At 52.4% G+C, this 20884-nt stretch overlaps 2 protein-coding genes and 1 long non-coding RNA gene across 6 annotated transcripts in view; 1 reads left to right on the top strand and 2 right to left on the bottom strand.

Annotated features, from left to right (window-relative positions):
* Positions 1-12104, top strand: part of MMP24 (matrix metallopeptidase 24) — a 31771-nt gene extending 19667 nt beyond the window's left edge. For 3 of the 4 annotated variants that reach the window (XM_019655248.1, XM_019655247.1, XM_019655249.1), the window contains 5 exons: positions 1103-1264; positions 3426-3640; positions 5676-5814; positions 7241-7507; positions 9404-12104. In XM_019655248.1, the coding sequence (XP_019510793.1) occupies positions 1103-1264; positions 3426-3640; positions 5676-5814; positions 7241-7507; positions 9404-9741 (1121 nt within the window). In that variant the 3' untranslated portion in view covers positions 9742-12104. Of the gene's footprint in view, positions 1-1102; positions 1265-3425; positions 3641-5675; positions 5815-7240; positions 7508-8908; positions 8965-9403 lie in introns of all 4 variants that reach the window. The other variant, XM_019655250.1, reaches the window with a different exon arrangement.
* Positions 11446-13228, bottom strand: LOC109389595 (uncharacterized). The gene is made up of 2 exons (XR_002125417.1): positions 13119-13228; positions 11446-13037 (listed from the first exon to the last, which is right to left on the bottom strand). It is a non-coding gene; the product is annotated as an uncharacterized LOC109389595 (long non-coding RNA).
* Positions 13229-13844: 616 nt separating this feature from the next.
* On the bottom strand, positions 13845-20808 carry EIF6 (eukaryotic translation initiation factor 6). Its single transcript, XM_019655251.1, has 7 exons — positions 20702-20808; positions 20371-20489; positions 20157-20242; positions 17649-17824; positions 16922-17098; positions 16539-16720; positions 13845-14115 (listed from the first exon to the last, which is right to left on the bottom strand). Exons 2-7 carry the CDS (start codon positions 20475-20477, stop codon positions 14106-14108), a joined length of 738 nt encoding a protein of 245 aa, XP_019510796.1. The 5' UTR covers positions 20478-20489; positions 20702-20808; the 3' UTR covers positions 13845-14105.
* Between the last annotated feature and the right edge of the window lie 76 nt (positions 20809-20884).

Raw genomic sequence — 20884 nt, 5'->3', positions numbered from 1 at the left:
TTCCCCATTTTACAAATGAGGAAATGAAGGCTCAGGGGGCTAGACCTTCTGGCCAAGTTCACCAAACTGGTGGGGGTAGAGCTGGAAATGAGTGAGGTCTGTCCTGCTTAGGAGCCGGGGCTCATGACCACAATGCCATGTTGCCGCCTCAGCTTCATACTCGAGATCCCATGTCCCACTTTTAGCACCTGGACCTTGTTGCTTTCACTTGCATTTGAATCCCTGCCTTGATCTTGACCATCACTCAGTTCTTTCAGGACTGAGGTCTTGCCAGACTGGGAGCTGCCACAAGACCAGAGCCCTGCCTGCCCCTGGGTCTCCTGAAGCTGATGGTCAGCCTGCCACCCCCCAGGATTCTCCTCTGCTTGTCCCACTACCTCTGCCTTGGCTCAGGCCCTTTTTATCCCTCACCTGGACCCCTGGACCAGCTTTTGAACTGACCCCACTGGTCCCCCTGCCTCTGGTCTCATTACCTTCTAATCCTTCTTCCAACTACAGCCAGATGATGTCATTGTGTCACCACCCCCACTCCTGCTTAAACCCCCCACCGGCCAAGAAGCCAATCCAAATTCCTTTGCATGGCATCACAGAGCCCTGCTTGCCAGCCTGGCTGACCTCATCTCTCTGGCCCTCCCCTCGTGCTTTGTTCCAGAGCCAAGTAGAATGAAACTGCTAGTCCCTGGATCTTGTTTATAGCATTCCCTCTGCCAGGAATGCCATCCCCACCCCTCCTCCTCTCCTACCCCCGAAGCCATTCTCCTAGATTCTCTTTCAAGATTCAACGTAAGCTTCACCTGTGTGATGCTTTCCCTGAACATCTTCCTTCAAGTTTAAAAGACTCCTCCCTGCTCAGTATCCTCACTCAACCCCTGAAGACATCTACTAAAGCACCTGGAACACTAGTTTCACTTATTTTGTTTCTCTCTCCCTATCCCCCATGATATCGAGAGTTCTGGAAGGCAGGGATGTGTCTAATTTCTCTGTATGTTCCAGTGTCTGACACAGGGCCTGGCACAAAGTCTGTGCTCAGTGTTTGCTAATGCAATGGATTGACTGACACCTAAGTGGATACCCGGGGCACCTCCCCATCCCCTCTCCACAGGGAATGACCTCTTCCTGGTGGCCGTGCACGAGCTGGGCCACGCGCTGGGACTGGAGCACTCCAACGACCCCAGCGCCATCATGGCACCCTTCTACCAGTACATGGAGACACACAACTTCAAGCTGCCTCAGGACGATCTCCAGGGCATCCAGAAGATCTACGGTGTGTGGCAGGGGAGAGGGGCCACCATTTTTTCCACAGGGCTGGGCTGTGACTGCCTGCCTGTCATGGGGAAGTGGGTGGAGACAGGGATGGGGGCAGCATCCCCATCCATCTGCATAGCTTCTGTGTCTCTGACGGCTGTTCAACCTTTAGAGACTTCTGATGGCATTACTTAAGCACAGGGGACAAGGCTACCTCCCCACCCCCACCCCACCACTACCCCTTCCTCCCCTTTGGGAAACCTAGGGGAGGGGTCTGAGTGGCTACTGGGAGGGACAAGTGTGAGTAGAGGCCCACCCACTCCTTCTCTACCCGTCTCCCTCCCCACACACCCTCCCCTAGCCTCCTGTGGTTCACTCTCCAGGAGCCCCACCTCTAGCCAGGAGACTCACACATCTGCCCAAGTAATGGTGATACAATGTGAGGGGGATTATAGCCAGAGCTTTTTTCTTACACAAGAAAAAGTGAGTAGCTAGGCTGATGTCTTGATAAGACATGAGAAGCCTGCTCCCATGCCTCCCTCCCAGTTCTCTGGTCACGCTGGTATGTGAAGTTCTTGTTCTTGTCAAGTGAGTTGAGATGGGAAGACCAGATTACTTGAGCAAATGCGTGTCCACATAGCACAGCTCCCTCGCCCGACTCCCCTCACCCCCACCCCCACTGCTCCCAGGCTATGGAGCTGAGGAGTGCTCCCTCTAGGGGCCCCAAAGAGCTCACACAGGAGGTGGACCCACTCAGAGCCCTGGAGGACAGGATCTCCACAGGCAAAGCTGTAGAGGACTGGACAGGGGTGGTAGGGACTGGAAGACATTTTGAAAATACAATGGACAGGATTTGCTGATAGGTCAGATATGGGGTGAGGAGAAGGATGACGCCAAGGTTTCTGGCTTTTGTAATTGTGGGGCAATAGGACTGACCAGTCTGTAGCTCAGAGATCTGGGCTGTGATGTTGATTTGGGATCTCTGGTGTCCAATATAGTAGCCACTAGCCATATGTGGCTATTAAAATTTAAATGTATATTACTTAGAATTAAATAAATTTCAGTTCCTCTGTCAAAAAATGAGTCACTCATTTCAAGTACTCAATAGCCACGTGTGGCTAGAGGCTACTATATTGGACAGTGCAGATATAGAACATTTCTGTCATCACAGAAATTTGGACAGCTCTAACAGAGAGAGTCTTTAAAGCCATGAACCTGGATCAGATCACTTAGGCTGGAGATTCTCAACTTGGCTGCCCACTAGAATCACCTTGGGATTTCAATAAAAAATCCTGATACCTGGCCCTCATCCCAGAGATTGGGTTTTAATTGGTCTGGGGTGCCTTCTGAGCATCAGGAGTTTTAAAAGCTCCCCACATGATCCTATTATGTAGCCCAAGTTGAGCGGCACTGACCTGGGGACCAGAATAGAGAGAGAGCAGAGATGAGGACTCAGGGCCACCTCCACCTTTAGAGTAGGGTGGGTGAGGAGAGGCTGCCAGCAAAGGAGGCTGAGAAGGAATAGCCAGTGAGGTAGGAGGAAAACCAAGAGGGCAGTGTTCTGGAAAAGAGAAGAGTGTTTTGAGGAAACTATTTCTATGATCTTGCTACTCACACTGTGGGCCTCAGACAGCAACATCAGCATCACCTGAGAGTTTGACGAAATGCAGAATCACAGGCCCCACCTAGATCCTCTGAGTCATAGTCTGCATTTTATCAAGATCCCTGGATTGATTCATATGCACATCAAAATTTGAGCCAAGTAGCCATTGAATTTGGCACCATGGTGACTTGACAGAGCCGTGTCAGTGGGTGATGGGGCAGAGGTCATATTGGAGCAGGATAAACAATGAAGGGGGAGTGAGAAAGTGGGGCCAATGTGTGTGGAAGGGAGCAGAGAAAGAGAGTATGGGACACTGAGCCTAAGAAGGGACATGTTCTCCCACAACAGTAGAGAATAAAGAGAACAATCTAGATTTGAGGGTGGACAGATAAAAGTTCCCATTTAATGGTGATTTTCATCTATTTTCTCAAAGATTGGGGAAGTACAAAATGGGGAGAGAGGACAGGAAGCTGGAGTGTGATTGACTTGTCTCAGAGCTGCCCAGGTGATGATGAGGAAATGGCAGTGGAAGGCAGGAAATGGATGGCCCTTTCTAAGATGTAACCCTTCTCTCTAGGACCCCCAGCCGAGCCCCTGGAGCCCACAAGGCCCCTCCCCACACTCCCCGTCCGCAGGATCCATTCACCGTCTGAACGGAAGCATGAGCGCCAGCCCAGGCCCCCTCGGCCACCCCTCGGGGACCGGCCATCCACACCTGGAGCCAAACCAAACATCTGTGATGGCAACTTCAACACAGTGGCCCTCTTCCGGGGCGAGATGTTTGTGTTTAAGGTAGGGCCAGTCAACTGGTACCATCCAGAGGTCCCCGCCCACTCCTTCCCCCACCGTGGAGCTGGAGAAGGCTGTTGCTGTGAGATTAGGCCCTGCTATGGGGCCTGAACAGGAACTGGCCCAGCGGCCAGGACACAGGGTCTCTTCCTGGTGCTGCTAGGTGAATCAAGAGGGAGGGCGGAACATTGATGACTCTGTACATTCCCAGGGGTTAACACTAGAGAAACGTGCTGGAGACAGGCTTCTGGTCTGACTTTGAGCAAGTCACCTCCCCTCTCCGGACCTCACGAAAACTAGGGGAGGCATTCCTCTAATAAAGGGTAGATGAAGATCAAGTGAGTGAGTGGCTATGAAGATGGCAGCTTGGAGTAGGGGCTGCTGCGGTGGTGGCTGCATCTGTCTCCAGATCCTGCCAGAGCTGAGAGGCTGGTACTGATAGAAAGCTGGCCAGGCTACATCTTGTCACCTGTCCTGGTCCTGTCACATTGGCCATGGGCTGACAGGGGTGCAGCCTGCTTAGTGTGTTGCAGGTTGGGTTCTGAGGGAAGCAGACTCTGAAACGGGGTTTGGAATGCAGGATTTTCATGAGGGAATACCTTTGGGATCAGCATCTGTGGGAAGGAAGCAGGATTGGGCAGAAGGAGAAGATAAGCAGCAAGTCGGCCCATTGCAGACTCAGCAACCCCCACAAGGGGCTCCGGAGCTAGGTTGGCCAGTCAGAATTACCCCACATTGCGCCCCAAATGGCTGGAACTTTTCCCTGCCTCACTGAGTCACTGGATAAGGAAGGGCATGACCTTGGGGAAGCTCTCCAAAGCCGAGGCCATCCCAAGAGGCTAACAGTTGCCAACTGCCTGCTGACCACACTCCCAGCCTCGGAGGCAATAAGCCCTCCACCGAAGGGGATCTGGGCAACATGTCTTTGTCATACTGGGCGGTTGCAGGGGCTGCCTCATTTCCCTCGTGGAGTTTTTCCCAGCAAGCTCTGCGCACTAAGCAACAATCAGGCACCTTGGGTCAGCCCAGTCCTGCCTCTCACCAAGTACTTCTAAGAAAGTTGTGTGGCTTCCCTTAAGACTCTGTATATCTCAGATCTACTTAACAAGGTTTGTGAAAGTCAAAATAAGGTTTAAAAGAGTGGATGTGAAAGTCCTTTGTGAAACACCTTTAAAAAGCCTTTTCTAGCTTTTGTATACCACCTTTTACAAATTGCATTCATTCTTCTGCAGTCTTGGATCCTCCAACTGAATGGATCCTAGGCAAGTCTGGGTGCTATCATCCCCATTACACATAAGAAAACTGAGGTCCTGGGAGATTATGGGCCTTGCCCAGGGCGCCTAGCAACCAAGGGCTGCAGTGTGACTAGCCACCAGTTAGAAGAGAGGGCTTTTATCCCACTCTTAGCCTACCGATCTGCCGTTGCTTCAACATCGATTATGGGCCCTGTACTGTTCTAGATACTTCGCCTATAATCTCGCATCTGTCCCCCATTTTACCCTCATTTGCAGGTGAGGCTCTGTAAGTACTGTGCCTAAGGTCATGCAGCTGTAAGTGGAGGAACCTGAATTCACACCCAGGTCTTGGGGCAATTCTCACGGTTTGCTTCCCGTGGTCCTCGCCCTGCTGAATGGAGCCAGCCATGTATGAGGAGGGCACTTTGCCCAGGCTCAGTGACCCCCTGAGCTTCCCACCAGCCTGGGGAGTGGCCCTGCAGACATCAGTGACTCTCCGTTACCCTCATGTGGCCTCTCCAGGCCCCAGCATCATCCCTTCCAGCTCCTCCACACCTCCTCCCTCCACCAGGCCTGTCTGCTGTCTGTCATGGCCCCTCCGGCAGCAAGAACCATCGAGAGGCTTCCAGAAAGAGTTAATGAGCACCCTGTCTTCCTCACAGGGCTTTGAAAGTAAAAAGCAGTTAAGGGACAGACTTCGTGGAGGGTTGCAAGGCTGGGCCCAGGGAAAGGTGTTGGGTTGTTGGGCTGAGATCACTGGGTTCAGAGGCTATGCCTCTTTCTCTCCCCTCCTTAACTCCCAGGATCGCTGGTTCTGGCGCCTGCGCAATAACCGGGTGCAGGAGGGCTACCCCATGCAGATCGAGCAGTTCTGGAAGGGGCTGCCTGCCCGCATCGATGCAGCCTACGAAAGGGCTGATGGACGATTTGTCTTCTTCAAAGGTAATGTGGCCTGTGCTGAGGGACCTAGGATGGTTCCCTGCCTTCGGGACCCCCTTTTTCCATCTGTAAACTGGCAGAGGTGAGGTGGGCAGCAGATGCCAGTTAAGGATTCTTCTAGCCCCAACAGAGACTGACAAACTGACATCGGACAGGACGTATCCCTGCAGGCAGGCAATGCACAAGCTGCAGAAATCAAGTCAGGGAGTAATTGTTGAGGGTCTGTATGAGCCAAAGTTGGTGAGGAGCCTCACCCACCTGAAGCAGGGGGTGGTACAGGCAATTGAAGACCATCGGTGTTCTATGGAGGGCCACCCTGTCAGTTCCGTAAGAGGCGGGAAGGAGGAGGTCACACAGCCCGAACGCTAGAGAAGCCAGGGAATGAGAGGGAGCTAACATGTACAGCATTCCCACCCTGTGCCCACTCTGTGCTAAGCGGTTTCACTTCAATTATTTTGACTTTGGCCAGGCCCCAGGAGGGTAAGATTCTGACAGTGAGAAGTGAGGCAAGCGTTCCAAGGGGAAAGAACAGCATGGCCAAGGAGTAGTGTGGGGACGTGCACGTGTGTTCAAACGGCTTTAGAAGGCAGCCCTGGGCAGCCAGGGAGCCCTCCTACATGGGAGAGCTGTGAGAAGCGGCCTGGAAAGGAAGTTTGGGGGAGGGGCCTGAGGAGTCTTGGTTGCCAGGCCAGAATGTGGTATTGATACATTAAGGCAATGCTGGAAATTCACTGAATGTTTCTGAGCAGCAAAGAGCAGGCAGCAATGGGGCAGAGGTGAGGAGGCCATTTCTGAGATGGCTGAAGACAGCAATGTCTGTAAGGCCCATAGCAGGGAGGGGCAGGCAGGCTAGAGACAGCTAGAGGATTAACAAGGCCTCAGGAGAGGCTGGGCATTGAGAACAAAAGGCAAGAGCAGTCAAAGGTGATGCTGGGACTTCTTGTTGGGGACCCTAGGAGGCAAAGATGATGAGGGAGGGAGCCCCCTGTGGTGGAGATAAGGAACTCCAGGAAGCAGACTTGGAAATGCCCAGAGGCTGATGGGCCATCGGGGTCCCCTGGGAGAGTGGCTGTGGGCTACCGCCTCAGAGTTGGGTGTCACTGGTGTGAGGTGGGAGGAGTACTAGCGCGTATGAGTGGCTGAGGTCACCCAGAGAGGAGAAAGGAGCAAGTCACATGAAAGGAAAAGAAATGGGGCACAGAGCCAAGGCAGTAAGGGGTGAGTTGCCCAGGATCCGTGGCTGGCTTCTGGCTTCTTGCCCCACTGAGCTCTGCCTGGGAGGGTCAAGCAGGCCTCTGGCTGTCTCCGCCTGACACGCGGGCTCTATGAATGACGTCAGTCCCAGCAGAAGGTGGGCAAGTGGCACTAGCCACAACCCCTGGCACTGAGTGACTGGGGAAGGCTGATCCTGGGCTCCTCTTGGCCACAGGTGACAAGTATTGGGTGTTTAAGGAGGTGACAGTGGAGCCTGGGTACCCCCACAGTCTGGGGGAGCTGGGCAGCTGTCTGCCCCGAGAAGGCATCGACACGGCTCTGCGCTGGGAACCTGTGGGCAAGACCTATTTTTTCAAAGGCGAGCGATACTGGCGCTACAGCGAGGAGCGACGGGCCACAGACCCCGGCTACCCCAAGCCCATCACCGTGTGGAAAGGCATCCCGCAGGCTCCCCAAGGGGCCTTCATCAGCAAGGAAGGATGTACGTAAGGGCCTGGCCATGGGGGGGTGGGGGGGTGGGTTCTGCTTGTATGTGGGTCTCAGTAGGGCCCACAGCCACACTCTCAGAGTATTCAGGTTTGAGAAACACTGCCTAGTGGCAAAGACAACTGCCTCATAGCCACCTATGTTCACACAGTAAATTCTCTCTTACCAGCTACCAAGTCACAATTTCTCATCTGCAGGAATGATTCACGATTGAGCGATGTTTTCATAGACTGACTTGATTCCTTCAGACAGCATTCCTCAAACAGTGGTCCTCAGATGTACTCGAGGGAGTTATCAGATCTGAAAAAGCAATGACGGATATGGTGGTTCTAAGGTGTTCTTTCACAGGGCTCGAGGGCAGGAAGATGGAGAGAGAAGCCATTTTTGTTTACTAAGCTCCTTCTGAAGGCCAAACTAGGAGTTCCTCAAGAGGAGGGGCGGGGTCTTGCCAGGGGTACAGTGGGTATCCATGAATGTTTGTTCAATGCATCTCCGCTGATCTGGTCAAAAGCACAGGCTCTGGAGCCAGCCTGGCTGGTTTCACATTCCACCTCCACCACTTACTATGAGCTTGGGCAAATCACGTAAGTTTTCTCATTTTCTTCATCTACAAGGTGGGAATAATGGTACCTACCTTGTAGGGTTTTGTGAGAATTAAATAACATAAATTACATGCAGCACTTAGACCAATGCCTAGCACTTAGGCCCATGCCATGTAAGTTTTAGCTGCCATCACCGTCATCATCATCATGTGTGTGTTTTAGTTTATATGGAATCACAGGAGTCATTCACTCACTCCACAATAATTACTTAGAGCCAGGTTGTGTTGGAGGGCAGGGGATGGAGCAGGGAACAAGACTGCCAATGCATCCCTTTCCCAGGCTAGAGGCAGAAAAATAAAGTGGCAACAAATGCTATAAGGAAAAGAAATACTGTGAGAGAGCAACTAGGCAGAGGGTGCCACGTTAAAGGTCGTTGGGAAGGACTCTCAGAGGAGACGTCACTGGTAAGAAAGCCAACGGCCACAGGGACAGAGCTGCTATTTGGTGGCTCTCCTGTGTACCTAATGCTTTACACACGTGGTCTCCCTTTCTGGAGAGCCTCAGAGACAGATGACATCAAAGACTTTGGCCAATGAAAGTCCCAGCCAGGGTGGAGAGACAGCCAATAAGAGAGTCTGAACACATTATTTTGTGTCTGTGGACTGGCTGGCTGCTAAGGCTGTTGCTGGGAGCCTTGGGGTGGCTCCCCAGCCCCTGCTGCCTTTTTTCCTTCCAGATTGCAGAGACCCTGCAATCTGTGTTGTGAAGTGATGTGTGCCAAACCAAAAAAATCCCTAATTGTGAAGGGGTGGTATCAACAGGAGAAATCTTACTCCTTGTCTCCCTTGGCTCAGACAGGAGATGGACTGAGGCCCTAGAGCTATGGAGATGGTGCTGTCCAAGCCCTAAGGTGGGGACTTGATATGACCCACATGGGGTTGCCTATGGGAAGTGTGACAGAGCTGTGGCCCCAGGCTGAGAAGGGTTCCATCTGGGAGGCACAAATTACTAATTCTACTTAAAGCCCCTCAGTGGCTCTGCAGAGCCTTTGAGAATATGGGGTGGGCTGTTCCAGGTCCTGGGTGCCCCTCTCTGCAGCTACGCAGGTCATCCTCCATGACCCAGCCACACTATTTACAAGATGTGCCCATCACTGCACTCCCCCCACTTCCAAGCATTCCAAAGCACTGCTCCCAGCACCTCATATGTCCACCCCTCCTGCAGAGCTCCTCTGGGGCTCCTCCAGGGTGGAGAGGTGCCCCTCGTCCACACTGCCACCCTCCCACACTGGCCGAGAGCAGGTGCAGAGAAGTGTCTGGGAGTGGTGATGCTGGGCCATGTTTCTGCAGATTACACCTACTTCTACAAGGGCCGGGACTACTGGAAGTTTGACAACCAGAAACTGAGCGTGGAGCCTGGCTACCCACGCAACATCCTGCGTGACTGGATGGGCTGCAACCAGAAGGAGGTGGAGCGGCGCAAGGAGCGGCGGCTGCCCCAAGACGACGTGGACATCATGGTGACCATCAATGACATGCCAGGCTCTGTGAATGCAGTGGCCGTGGTCATCCCCTGCATCCTGTCCCTCTGCATCCTGGTGCTGGTCTACACCATCTTCCAGTTCAAGAACAAGGCAGGCCCTCAGCCTGTCACTTACTATAAGCGGCCAGTCCAGGAGTGGGTGTGAGCAGCCCAGAGCCCTCTGTCCACTCAGTCTGGCCAGCCAGGCCCTTCCTCACCAAGGTCTGAGGGGCAGCTCTGGCCACTGCCCACCGGAGCCAGCAGGGCCCTAGGCTAGGGGTCATGTAGTTGAAGTGGTGGGTGCATTGGCCTAGGCTGAGCATGGGGCAGGGAGTGATGGCGGCTGTGCCCCAGGATGGGTGTCTGGCACCCAGCCGCCAGCCTTCTGTCCTGGACTAACTGCTCCCTACTCAAGGGAATAGGCCAGGCCTCACACCAGGAGGCCCTGTGGTCACTGCATCCTGTGGTGCCCATGAGGCACCACAGCTCTGTTCCTGGCTGGACCCAGCACCTTCTGTGGGAAGCCAGCACTAGCGCTCTCAGCCCCATCTGAGAGAAGCCACCAGTCCTGGTCCCCCTCTGCCAACACCTGCTGGTCAGATGTCCCCCCCCCACCCCCACCCCACTGTTTTCCAAGGCTACAGGACCCCTGCTGCAGACATGGTAGGCAACAAGCCTGGGTTTCCCCTGCTGGTATGCAGCAGATTCCTCAGGAAACCTGCTCCACACACCAGGGTCTCCTCTGAGACCCATGATTTAGGGTCACATGCTGCAGGCAGGGCTGTGGCCCAGCTGGGTCTGACAAGAATCCAGCTGTCACATCTTGAATATTTAAATGTTCTGTCACTACTGTTTAAAGTCCCATTCTGCAAAGGCTGCTTGAGGCTTTAGGTGAATTAGATAGAGGTGACTGTCTTGGTGATGAAGCCAGTGTGACAAGCCCTCCCCCAGGCAGTAAGGCCCAAGGTGCTGCTAAGGCCCCTCTAACACCTAGACAGCCTGGGAGCTGGGCCCTGTTCATGAGGCTAAAGGGCTGGGGCAGGAGCTGACCCCATTTCTGGAGGCTGATTTGAGTTTGTGACCGTCCTCCACTCCCGTCTCTCCTCATGCCCCCGGTCTCCAGCCTGTAGCTTGTGGTCTGGGGGCTCAGCCTAATTAGTTAGGGGAGGCAGAAATGGCTCCAAGCCATCATTCTCATGGCCTTGGGATAAGGGGCTCAGGGCAGCCTTCTAAAGTGCCCAGAGCCCACACCCAGAGCTACCCTGAGGCTGACTCGATTTCAACCTGGAAGCAGTGTTCATATCACGAGCTTGGCCCTTGCTAAACCAGCTCCCAGGGCCCATCTTCCTGCATTGCTCTTTGGAAAAGGGCACCCCCAACTGGTAGCAGCCTCAAGCCTATGGGCCCACCCATCACTGTCTCTGGCAGGGATTCCTAGGGCTCAGCTTGTCTTACTCCAACCCTGGAGGCAGCCCTGTTGTCACTGAGAAGCCCTAGGCAAGACCAGTGGGTTCATTGATGCCTGTTGGCTCTCTGGCCAAATCTAACAGGTGGTGTCAGTCTTCAGGGTGCTGGCAGGGCCTCAGATGCCACCCTGGCCCTGAGCCTGCATGGGCCTTGCCCCCATCCCATGGCCTGTGGGCTTTGGGCCAGCTTATCCTGTAGCAGACAGGGACTCCTGCTGTCCTGGGAGCTGTCTCAAGCAAAGTCTCTTGTCCCAGAGGCATCTATTTGAGTCCAGTGTTCCCTGTCATTTTCCTTCTGTTTTGGTTTTTTGTTTTTTTTTTTCTCATTTTGGCCAAGGGCGGGCTCCCTGGGGCAGGTGGGGAACAACTGCGGAGATATTAGTGATTCATAGGTTTGTACAGTGTTTTATACTTTGCAAAGCACTTTATTAGCTCACACCTGTCCACTCACATGAAACTTGTGTAGGCCCTGGGAGGCTGAGGGTAACTCTCACCATGCCCTCAAATGAAGCACAGAGAGGTTGTTACATGCCCAGGCCATCCAGTGGGCTGGTTGGGCCTTGGGTCCCCACCTGTGGACCCTTCTAGGGTCCAAGATGAGATCAGAAGTGTCTCTTTTATCCATCTTTTCCTGGCTTCCCTTCTCCCCTTCCTGGTCCCTCTCCACTCCTCAGGTTGGTGCTCTCCACTTCTTGAAAGCTCTAGGCGCCCCCCCCCCCAGGCTCCCCGTTGGCTCCTGGTACTACCAAGGTCAGCTGAGAAAGAGCAGGAGATGGAGGCAGGCAACCCAGGCTGCAGATGTGAGGGATGCAAGTCCAGGCCCAGAGAGGGCTCAGTCTGGATGCTTCCAATCTCGGATTCTCTTGCCTTGTGGTAGATCATCTGTTTGTCCATCGCCCCAGGACAGAGCAGACAGAGGGGCAAAGCACTGGGGTCCTCAGAGCCCAGCTTCTCCTTGGCCTGGGGAACATCACAGCATTTCAGTGTCAGTCACATTTTAAACTGATCAGCCTTTGTACAATGTTTTTTAAATCATTTCTAAATAAAACAAAAATACAAAGTGTGTCATTTCACTTGAATGTGGGAACAAAGATCAGGATCTGAGAGTGGCCTAAGAAGCTTCCGGGGGAAGGGAAATAGGGTGCTTTGGGATGCCTAGGAGTTGCCCCATACATCTCATCTGCCGGCCCAGCAATCAAATATCCCCCCTCTCCAAAAGGCTGGCCCAAGAGGCCCAGTGTTACTGGGTCCCAGGAATACAGCCTCATAATGCCTCCCTGGGATCCAGGCTGGCAGAGCAACCTTCCCGAGGAGGACGGGAAGGGTCACTATGGCAAGGTCTTCTCTCAAGTACATAGTGCCATGACCAGGAACAAAAGAGCCCAGTTCTCAGCAATAAAGGGCAGATAAGGTGAGGTCAGGTCAGCAGCCTTGGGGTCTTACCAAGAGCCCTGGCCTGGTTCTGGAAGTCAGTGACAGGGAGGGCTGCCCCAGAACCCATACTGCAGGGGTTGCAGGGAGGGGATGAACTCGAAGGTCTGAGCTGGTATGGGTGCAGCCTGGGAAGCGAGCAAATTCCGGGTGCTGCGAGAGGACAGAGGCGAGACGGTGCCCCGTGGCGAGGATGTGGCGGCAGCCCAGCCGGGAATTCCCTCCAGTCCCCCACGACCTCCTCGACTCTCAGAGCGTCTCCCGGGCGCCAGTCAGGGGGCCGGGGCGGGGGTGGGAGGAGGGTAGTTTAAGAGAGACACCGGGCCGGGCCAGTGACAACGGCCTGACCAGGCGAGGCGGAGAGAACAACAGGAGGTGAGCGGTGACTCGGAGGGCGCAGTCAGTACCAAGACGTGCAGGCGATGAGGAAGCGCACGTCGTCCAGTGGCCCCCAGGGACCGGGCTCCGGCCGGGGCCGCTCAGGGCCCTCGGGCGCCGCGATCTGAGGCTGGAGCTGAGCCGGCTCCGCCGCGCCGTCACCGCCGCTCAGCTGAGCGCCCATTATCTGCAGGACAGGCCGGTGAGGTGTGGGGCCAGCCGCACACCACCCGGCCCCTGCCCCGCCCCACTCCGCCCCTCGCCTCACCTCGCGCAGCTGAAGCCTCTAGAGTACTTCAGAGCAGACCTCCACGCTCAGCTCGCCTGCGCAGGGGCACCTGGAGGGCTGGCGCCGTGACGTCACCGCGCGCCGACACCGTCTTCGGGCCGCAGGAACGGAGTTTCCGGCCACGGGGGCGGGGCCCAGCAAACTCGACCACACCCACCAGCAAATGGCCAATCCCGCACCAACATCCTGGGGACCCGCCCCGTGTGCAACCCGGAGACTAATGGAACGCCCACCCACGCTCCTAAGGTAAGGGTCCTGCCAAGGCATGTCTGAGGCTGTCCAGGGCGCCTGGCAGCCAGGCCAGCAACCTCCATCCACCTTGGGTTAAAGAGGGTAAGATTGAATGGTTAGGAACTGGCTTGGGACGCCAGAGGGCCCCGGTTCAGATCCCACATGTGAGGGCCAGTGACACTGCCCTCTACAAAAAAAAAAAAAAAAAAGAGAGTGTAAGATTGCCCTGTAGCCAGGTGCCCCAGAGCCCTTGCACAGGGCTCTGCCCCAGGGTCCTCACAGCACCCCAGGGGAGAAATGAAACAGGTTCTCGTTTTTAATTGTATGAGACTGAAGTTGGGCAGAAAACATGAGAACTGCCGTGTGGCGTGAGTGATTGTGGAACTGGGGTATGTGCGCACATCCTACCCCGCCTTTCCCCTGGAACGATGGTGGGGGCTAGGTTCAGGCCGAAGTCGCCAAATACATTCAGAATTGACAGAAGCAGATGCCTTTAATTGGGTAGTAGAGGGCAGCGGAGCTCTCAGCCAGGGGCCATAGCACCACCACGACATGGCAGATTTTGCAGTAACTAGATTCAGAAAATGGGCAAAGGTGAAGAAGGGCTGGGCATCCGGCCACTCGATACCGGTGAACGGCCACCTCCCTGCCAGCATCTGGAACAGACTTGGGTGGGGCGCGGTAAGGGAGCCAAAGTCCAGAGGCAGAAGCCCGTGTAACAACATGGAAAGTGATTCAGGTAAGGCTAGAGAAAAAGGAAGCAGCATTGTCAGTAAGTGCTTCACAGACAGACCACGCCCTCTCCCTCTGTTTTCTCCAGGTGCTTGCCACCACCCTTACCCCAGGCCCTTTGTTCCAGTTCAGGCCTGAAGAGCCACACTCAGATCCCCTTCCAGGTTTCATGCTCCCATGAGTCACAATCCAGTCTAGAACTCTGAATGCTTAAAAATGAAAAGTAACTCCTTCCCCAATTAGGTGCATCAAAACTCAGTTTATTCAAACTCGTATTGGTCATAAACCGGAGCCTCAGAGCTCCAGTCCAACAGACATTAGAGAAGGGAACAAGGAGGCTCAGATAAGGGAAGACATGTGCCTAGACCACAAATCCCCCAGTGGCAAGGCTCAGACCAGAACATTCTTCCTGCAGGTGGTAATCATGTGCATGATTATAAAAATGAAGTATATATTTCTAATGGCCTGCCCAACACCTTCATTGTGAGGTCTCACTGGCACCTCAAAATCAATGGGTTCAAAACCAAAGGAAGCTAATGAGTTTTGTATCTTCCTTTCCAATACGTATTTCTTTATCTTATCAAACTGGAATGCTAACCAGTGCTGCTGACCATAGGCAATTCTGCATGACTTTTATAGCAGCTTCTGAAGTTTCACCACTCAATGCAACATTTGCTATAGTTTTTCAGAAAGTACCAATGATGAGGTTACAGAAATTTCTGTTCTTAGCTTAAGAGGGTTTTTTTGTTTTGTTCTTTAGTTAAATGATTAATGGTATAAATACTATCTTATGAGGTTCTATGTTCCAAGAGGGCAGGGAGGGTATATTCTATTTATCACCACATCACTATTGTCTGGCACATAATAGGTGCTCAAAAAAAGTTGTTGAACAAATGACAAAAACACTGGTACCACTTTCCTCTTCAGACCCTCTCAACTGCTCTCCAGTGCTGACAGCAGTTTGTCAGTGTGGTCTCCAAACTGCCCCATCAGAATCACACAGGGAAGCTTATTAAAATAACCACACATGGATAGGCCCCACTCCAGACTGAGGGAATCATTGGCTGAGGGGTGATGCCAGGAATGTGTGTCAACAAACATCCTGACACTCATCAAAGGTCAAAACCACCGGCCTACAATCAAAACTTCTTGACATGGGGGAGGAGGGTTGAAGGGCTGGGTGAAAAAGATGAAGGGATTAAGTACAAACTGGCAGCTACAAAATAGTCACAGGGATGTCAAGTATAGCACAGGGAATATAGTCAACAATATTGTAATAACTGTATGGTGTCAGGTGGGTAATAGACTTATCAATGATCACTTCATAAGTTATACAAATGTGTAACCTCTATGCTGTACTCCCGAATGTCAACTGTAATCGAAAAAAAAAACAAACTTCTTGACATAGGCATTCAGAGTCCTCAACACTCTAGGAATAACACCTTTCCCCTTCATACCCTCCACACTTCTCCATCTCTGTGTCTGAAGTGCTTCCCCACTCTTTCTATGCATGTTCAATTATCTACCCATACCCTGAAGCCCAGACTAAATGAACTGTCCTCCATGAAACCTTCCTGGATCCCAAAAAGTGTCTCACCAGAGCTTCCCAAGCCACTTAAGGCACCTTTTATTTTTTCATAAAAGTTATGTGCGGCCACTACAACTTCTCTTGCCTGATACACTGGAGCCCCTTAGAAACAGGAGTAGCACTAAGTTGCCTGACTAACCACCCATGGAAGGTTCAGTGAACATCAGGCAAATGAATAAATGCAGGAGAGAGAGTGAGGGGAAACTCTGCCCACAGTAAGTAGCAAGTCTCCTACTGGGCACTTGCTCTACTTTGCGGTTTCTATCCTTACAAAGACACCTGTGCTAGTTGGGTGTGACATGCCTTGAGAAGGATCCTCGATGGGGGGATGAAAGAGGGGACAGCTGAATATCCAGCACCTGCTGCTCTTCCGAAGGAAGAAGAGATTCTACAGCCTCACACCCCAGAATCTCCAGGCTTAGGACCTAAGAACCCACTTAAAAAAAAAAAATCCAGATGATTGTAATTTTCATGCCATCCCCACCACCTGAGTCCCTTAGGCCCCGTGGTCTCCTCAGTTCCTAAGAGCAGCTTCCCCTCCTTCCCTCAGTGAACAGCTCTTTTCTGTCTCAGTCTGCTGGCTGGGGACCTGACACACAGGCAGATACAAACTACAAAATAGAGTGGTAAGTGATAACATAAGACCAAGAGGGAAGCTTTGCCCAGAGACACACTGAGCCAAGTCTTCAAAGACGGGGATGAGCAGATACTCAGGCAGTGCTTGCTGGCTGTACCCTGTGCAGGTGTGCCCTCACACGAGAACCTACTGGTATGAATACAGCGTAGCTCCCACTGAAGGTGGCATCTCCTTCCCCTCCCCTCAAAAGGCAGAAGAGAGGACCAAATACCTGTCAACGAGGGAATCCCGCATGCTGGTAGCAATGGTGCTAGGCTGGGCTTCGTTCAGCTTGAAGACACTCTCCATCACCGACAGCTCTGTGCTGGTTGTGTCCAGGCCACAGAAGGCACACCAGTCGTTCACCACCATCCCAGCGCCGATCACTTCGCTACCTCGGTTCACAGTGCCTGCCTACCAAGTGATGGCTCAATGTGGATCATGGCATCAACAACCAAAGTCTGTACCTTCCCTGATAAGGACTCTCCCCAAATCCTGCTCCCTGTCCTGCAACCCGAACCCCAGACTCTGATGGGTAATAACCCAGATTCCCAAATACTGGGCAAAGGGATCTGCTTCAGCAGGAGACAGAGGTCAGAGAACAATAATGCTTACCACAAGGGGAACCTGAAGGAGAGACGACAGCTCATCCTGGTCTTCAATTGAAGTCTTCGGATGTACCAGCCCTCCCTGATTGCTGAAGACACAATAGCTTCCTACTAGCACCTGCTCAGCAACTGTCTGTCTGAAGACTTCAACTTTGAGCACATCAGCCAGGATTTCTTCTGTTTCCTATCAGTCAAAAATACTGTGCTTAGGGCCCAGAGCTTGCAGGTCAAAGAACCTTGGGGCCTCTATGCCCAGAGCCACCCAGGGCTTGAAGCCCTAAGCCCCTCATTCCTCTGCTATGTAGTTTCATATGGAAGCTTCACCCAGAAAAAGGAGAGGATACAGCTTGGAGCAAAATCTAGGCCAGCTATGGAGTCCCTAATACCCATTCATGCCCTGAACATCCAGGAGCTGGTCTCCATGCCACCCTCTTCCCTCTAACTCATACTCAAGAGTTCAACTGTCTTATCTTTCCTGGCCCCGGATGTAGGAGCACATGGGTCAGTCTCCCTATTTCTTAAGGATTAGTACCCTCCCCAGCTTCTTTCTGACACTGACCACACCATGGAAAGCCTCGATTATCACTATTCCAATAAGGGCTTGAAATGTGAGCACCCAGGTATAAAGAGAAACCACAAGAGATACCATACCCCTAAGTCCTGCCTGATAGGCAAGAACTGTGGCTAACCACTGGCTAGTCCTGTGACTCCTGGGCCAAGCTAGACTGCCTTACCCTGTCCAGGTCTGGGTGGACCAAGGCCACGTAGTCATTGCAGGTGGTGACATTGCCCAGGGCTGAGAGCCGCTCCTCCACCCGACGTATCTGCACTGAGTCTGGGAGGCTGTTGCGAATGTGTTGCAGCTCCTGGTCGGTGGTGTTGTTGGGCACCAGGAGGCCATGCCTGTTTCCTGGAAAAACCCAATAAGGGGTGGGGCAAGGAAGCACCATGAATACACAAAAAGCCTGCTGAACCCTAGGGGCTGAGGAGACAATCCAGCCCAATCAGCTTCCCCAGAAAAGCTTTAGGCCCAGACTCCAGCCCTCCAATCTACTGATCCATACAACACCCAGGTGGGACTGGGAGCCCCACTGGGCAGACCAGACAGAGATGGCCCAGGAGTCTGTCCCAACACACCCTACCCAATTTGCCATCATCAACCCGGGGGACCAGACCTAACAGGAAGGGCTCTTGGCATTAGTTGTATATTTTGTTACCTACCAAAATGGCTAAAATTTAAAAAAAAAGTCAATACCAAGGTGGTAAAAATACGTGGAACAAACAATAGGAGTGTAAATTGGTCAACCACTTCAGATAATTATCTGGCATCATCTACTACATTGAATATTCACATATGCAGTGTGATTTAAAAAAAAATACGTGAATACTGCTGCCAAGTGCCATCCAACAGAAAGGCAGGGATCTTCAATTTATTGTGTTTTGGGGCCTTGATGGAATTGTGCGAGCTGAGTTTATACCCAGGAATACTATGGTGAACTCTGAATGTTATAAGGGCTTATTTGAACGGTTAAGAAATGATGTGCATAGAAAACGGCCTGAGAAATGGGCAAATGGTTTCATCCTCCATCATGACAACACTCCATGTCACACATCACTTTTGGTACTGCAATTTCTGTCAAATAAAATCATTATGATGTGTCCTATCCACCTTTTTCACCAGATCTGGCACCGTACAACTTCTGGCTCTTCCCCAAAGTCAACATGACCATGAAAGATAAACATTTTGAATCGATTCAGGGCACTGAGGCAGCCACAACAGTGCAACTAAAAATACTCATGAAAGAGGACTTCCAGAACTACTTCAGAAAGTGGCAAGAACGATGGGATAAGTGTGTTCAACGTGAGGGGGGAGTATTTTGAGGGGGATTAATGTCAATATGTCTTTTTCTGTAATATATTTTTTTAATTTAAACATTCACCATATTGTTTGATCACACCTCATACATAAAATGTACTACATAGCAACAAGAATGAACAAACTAAATTATATTGTGACAACAATGACTAAACCTCTGCCTCTCTCTGCAAGGACACAATTCTGTGAACTTTTGAACTCTGAGTTACTTCCATCATCATTAAAAAAAAAAAAAAAAAGCACACACACAAAAGGTCAGGATAGGGCCGGCCGAGTGGCTCAGCTGGTTAAGAGCTCACTCAAGAGTGCAAACTCTGAGCAACAGGGTTGCCGGTTCGAGTCCCAGCTTGAGCTGAGCTGCCAACAAGTGGCAGGATGGCTCAGCAAAAAAGAGAGAGAGAGAGAGAGAGAGCGCGAGAGAGGGTGAGGAAAGGTCAGGATAAATTCTTCCTTAAATCATAGAACTTTTAAGTCCTATGGTTAGGGATAAGAATGTTTTGCCTGAATAAGAAAATCCTCAGAGGCCAACATCATCCAGATTATGATAAAAATAAATAAATAAAAGAAGAAACTCCTATATGGCCCCAATGAGCAGAACTAGAAATAAGGGGTGGCAGTGAAGGGAGACAGATCCAGGTCAAAGAACAGACCAATGGCTAGAATCAGCCCTGAGAGGTAGGAGGGTAGGAAAGGGATGCTACTCAGAGACATGGTGAAGGGAATGTAAGATTTAAAAGGATAACTGAACAAGATGACCCAGAATCTTAGCCTGTCATTTTTAGAGGCAGCAATGGCTACTCAGAAAGAAGTAGCAACTTGCCCAGAGTCAGTGACAAAGGAGAGATGACGTTCCAATCTTGCCTCACACCAGGTGTGAAGCTTGGTGAGTCACTTGGGTTCTATGAGTCTCAGCTTTCTCATCAAATGAGGCCAATAAATCCTACCTCCCAAGGTCTCCGTGAAAAAGGAAATAAATGTAAGAGTGAAAGCACTCAATGCAGGGCCAGCCCTGGAGTGGCTCAGTTGGTTACGGGCTCACTCATGAGTGAGGGCTCTGAGCAACAGCGGTTGGATACCCTGCCCGAGCTGAGCTGCCAACCGGTGGCAGGATGGCTCAGCTTAAAAAAAAAAAAAAAAAAAGGCACTCAATGTTACCTGTTATTATTATGATCCGGAAGTCTTTGCCAGCGGTTGTCCTTTACCTGACACTTACACTGCATTAGGTCCAGGCCTCAGACTCTATTTTCCAGAGATAATGGATGAAAGCCTGGAAATCTCTGAGTCACTCGCAGTCCCTCCTGAGGTATAATTAAAGGTGCTGAGAAAGTTCCACTCCCTCCCTCATGATGTCTTCCGCCTGGCTTACCCACACACATACGCCCAATGATGCGACAGCCGGCGATGGACGCGTGCACCACGGGGATGGTCTCAGCGAGCTCGCCCTCGAACACGCTGTAGGAACAATGGTCACAGGGCTGAGGAGGGTCTCAGCCCTCACTCTTCCGGAGCCCCCAACTTCCAGCGCCCCTCCCCGCCACCCATCCACACAACGCCCGCAGGCCACGGGGCTCCCGCCGCACCTGTAAAAGTTCTCTGACCCTCCGATGGCCACCAGGCAGTAGGTGTTGGTGAGTTTGGCAAAGCAGCCGATCTCACAGTTGTTCTCGAACGACGCTCGGACCGCCATGAGGCCTGGGACCTGTGGGGCCGAGAGTTCAGGGCGGGCGGATCCTCTCCAGTCACCGGGTTCTGGTCCTCAAGCCCCGGGCCCTGAGGCCCCACCCCTCTCGGCCCCTTCGGTCCTGCCCACTGCGTCCTTCCAGACTCTGTGGCCCCGAATCCTCCAGTCCCCACCACTCACGAGCCGGGCGCCCACGCTGACCCTTCCCGTCTCCCTCCACACCGACTCACCAGGTAACCGCAATCTCCACACGCGACAACAGACCTTTCTCCACCTTAACTAGTTTCCCATTTCCGCCTCCGCCTGGAAAACTTCCGGGACAGCCCAGGAAGTGGCAGCCCAGGACAGCCACTCAGCCACGTGTGCGGCCACTCTAGCTCCAAACCTCCGGGAGGACTCTATGGTTGCAAACT

This window comes from Hipposideros armiger, unplaced genomic scaffold (genome assembly GCF_001890085.2).
Source record: "Hipposideros armiger isolate ML-2016 unplaced genomic scaffold, ASM189008v1 scaffold_238, whole genome shotgun sequence".
In the NCBI taxonomy this organism is placed as follows: Eukaryota; Metazoa; Chordata; class Mammalia; order Chiroptera; family Hipposideridae; genus Hipposideros; species Hipposideros armiger.
Note: the sequence above shows the minus strand (reverse complement) of the source record. Positions and strands in the feature narration are given on the sequence as shown.

What these genes read in the sequence shown, in the direction of transcription:
- EIF6 (XM_019655251.1), bottom strand. Translation starts at nt 20,477, where the DNA reads ATGGCGGTCCGAGCGTCGTTCGAGAACAACTGTGAGATCGGCTGCTTT. An exon ending in TCCACCCAGACCTGGACAGG is followed by an intron (nt 17,099 to 17,648) that starts GTAAGGCAGTCT and finishes TTTGACTGATAG; the next exon opens with GAAACAGAAGAAATCCTGGC. An exon ending in TCCTTCAGGTTCCCCTTGTG is followed by an intron (nt 16,721 to 16,921) that starts GTAAGCATTATT and finishes ATCACTTGGTAG; the next exon opens with GCAGGCACTGTGAACCGAGG.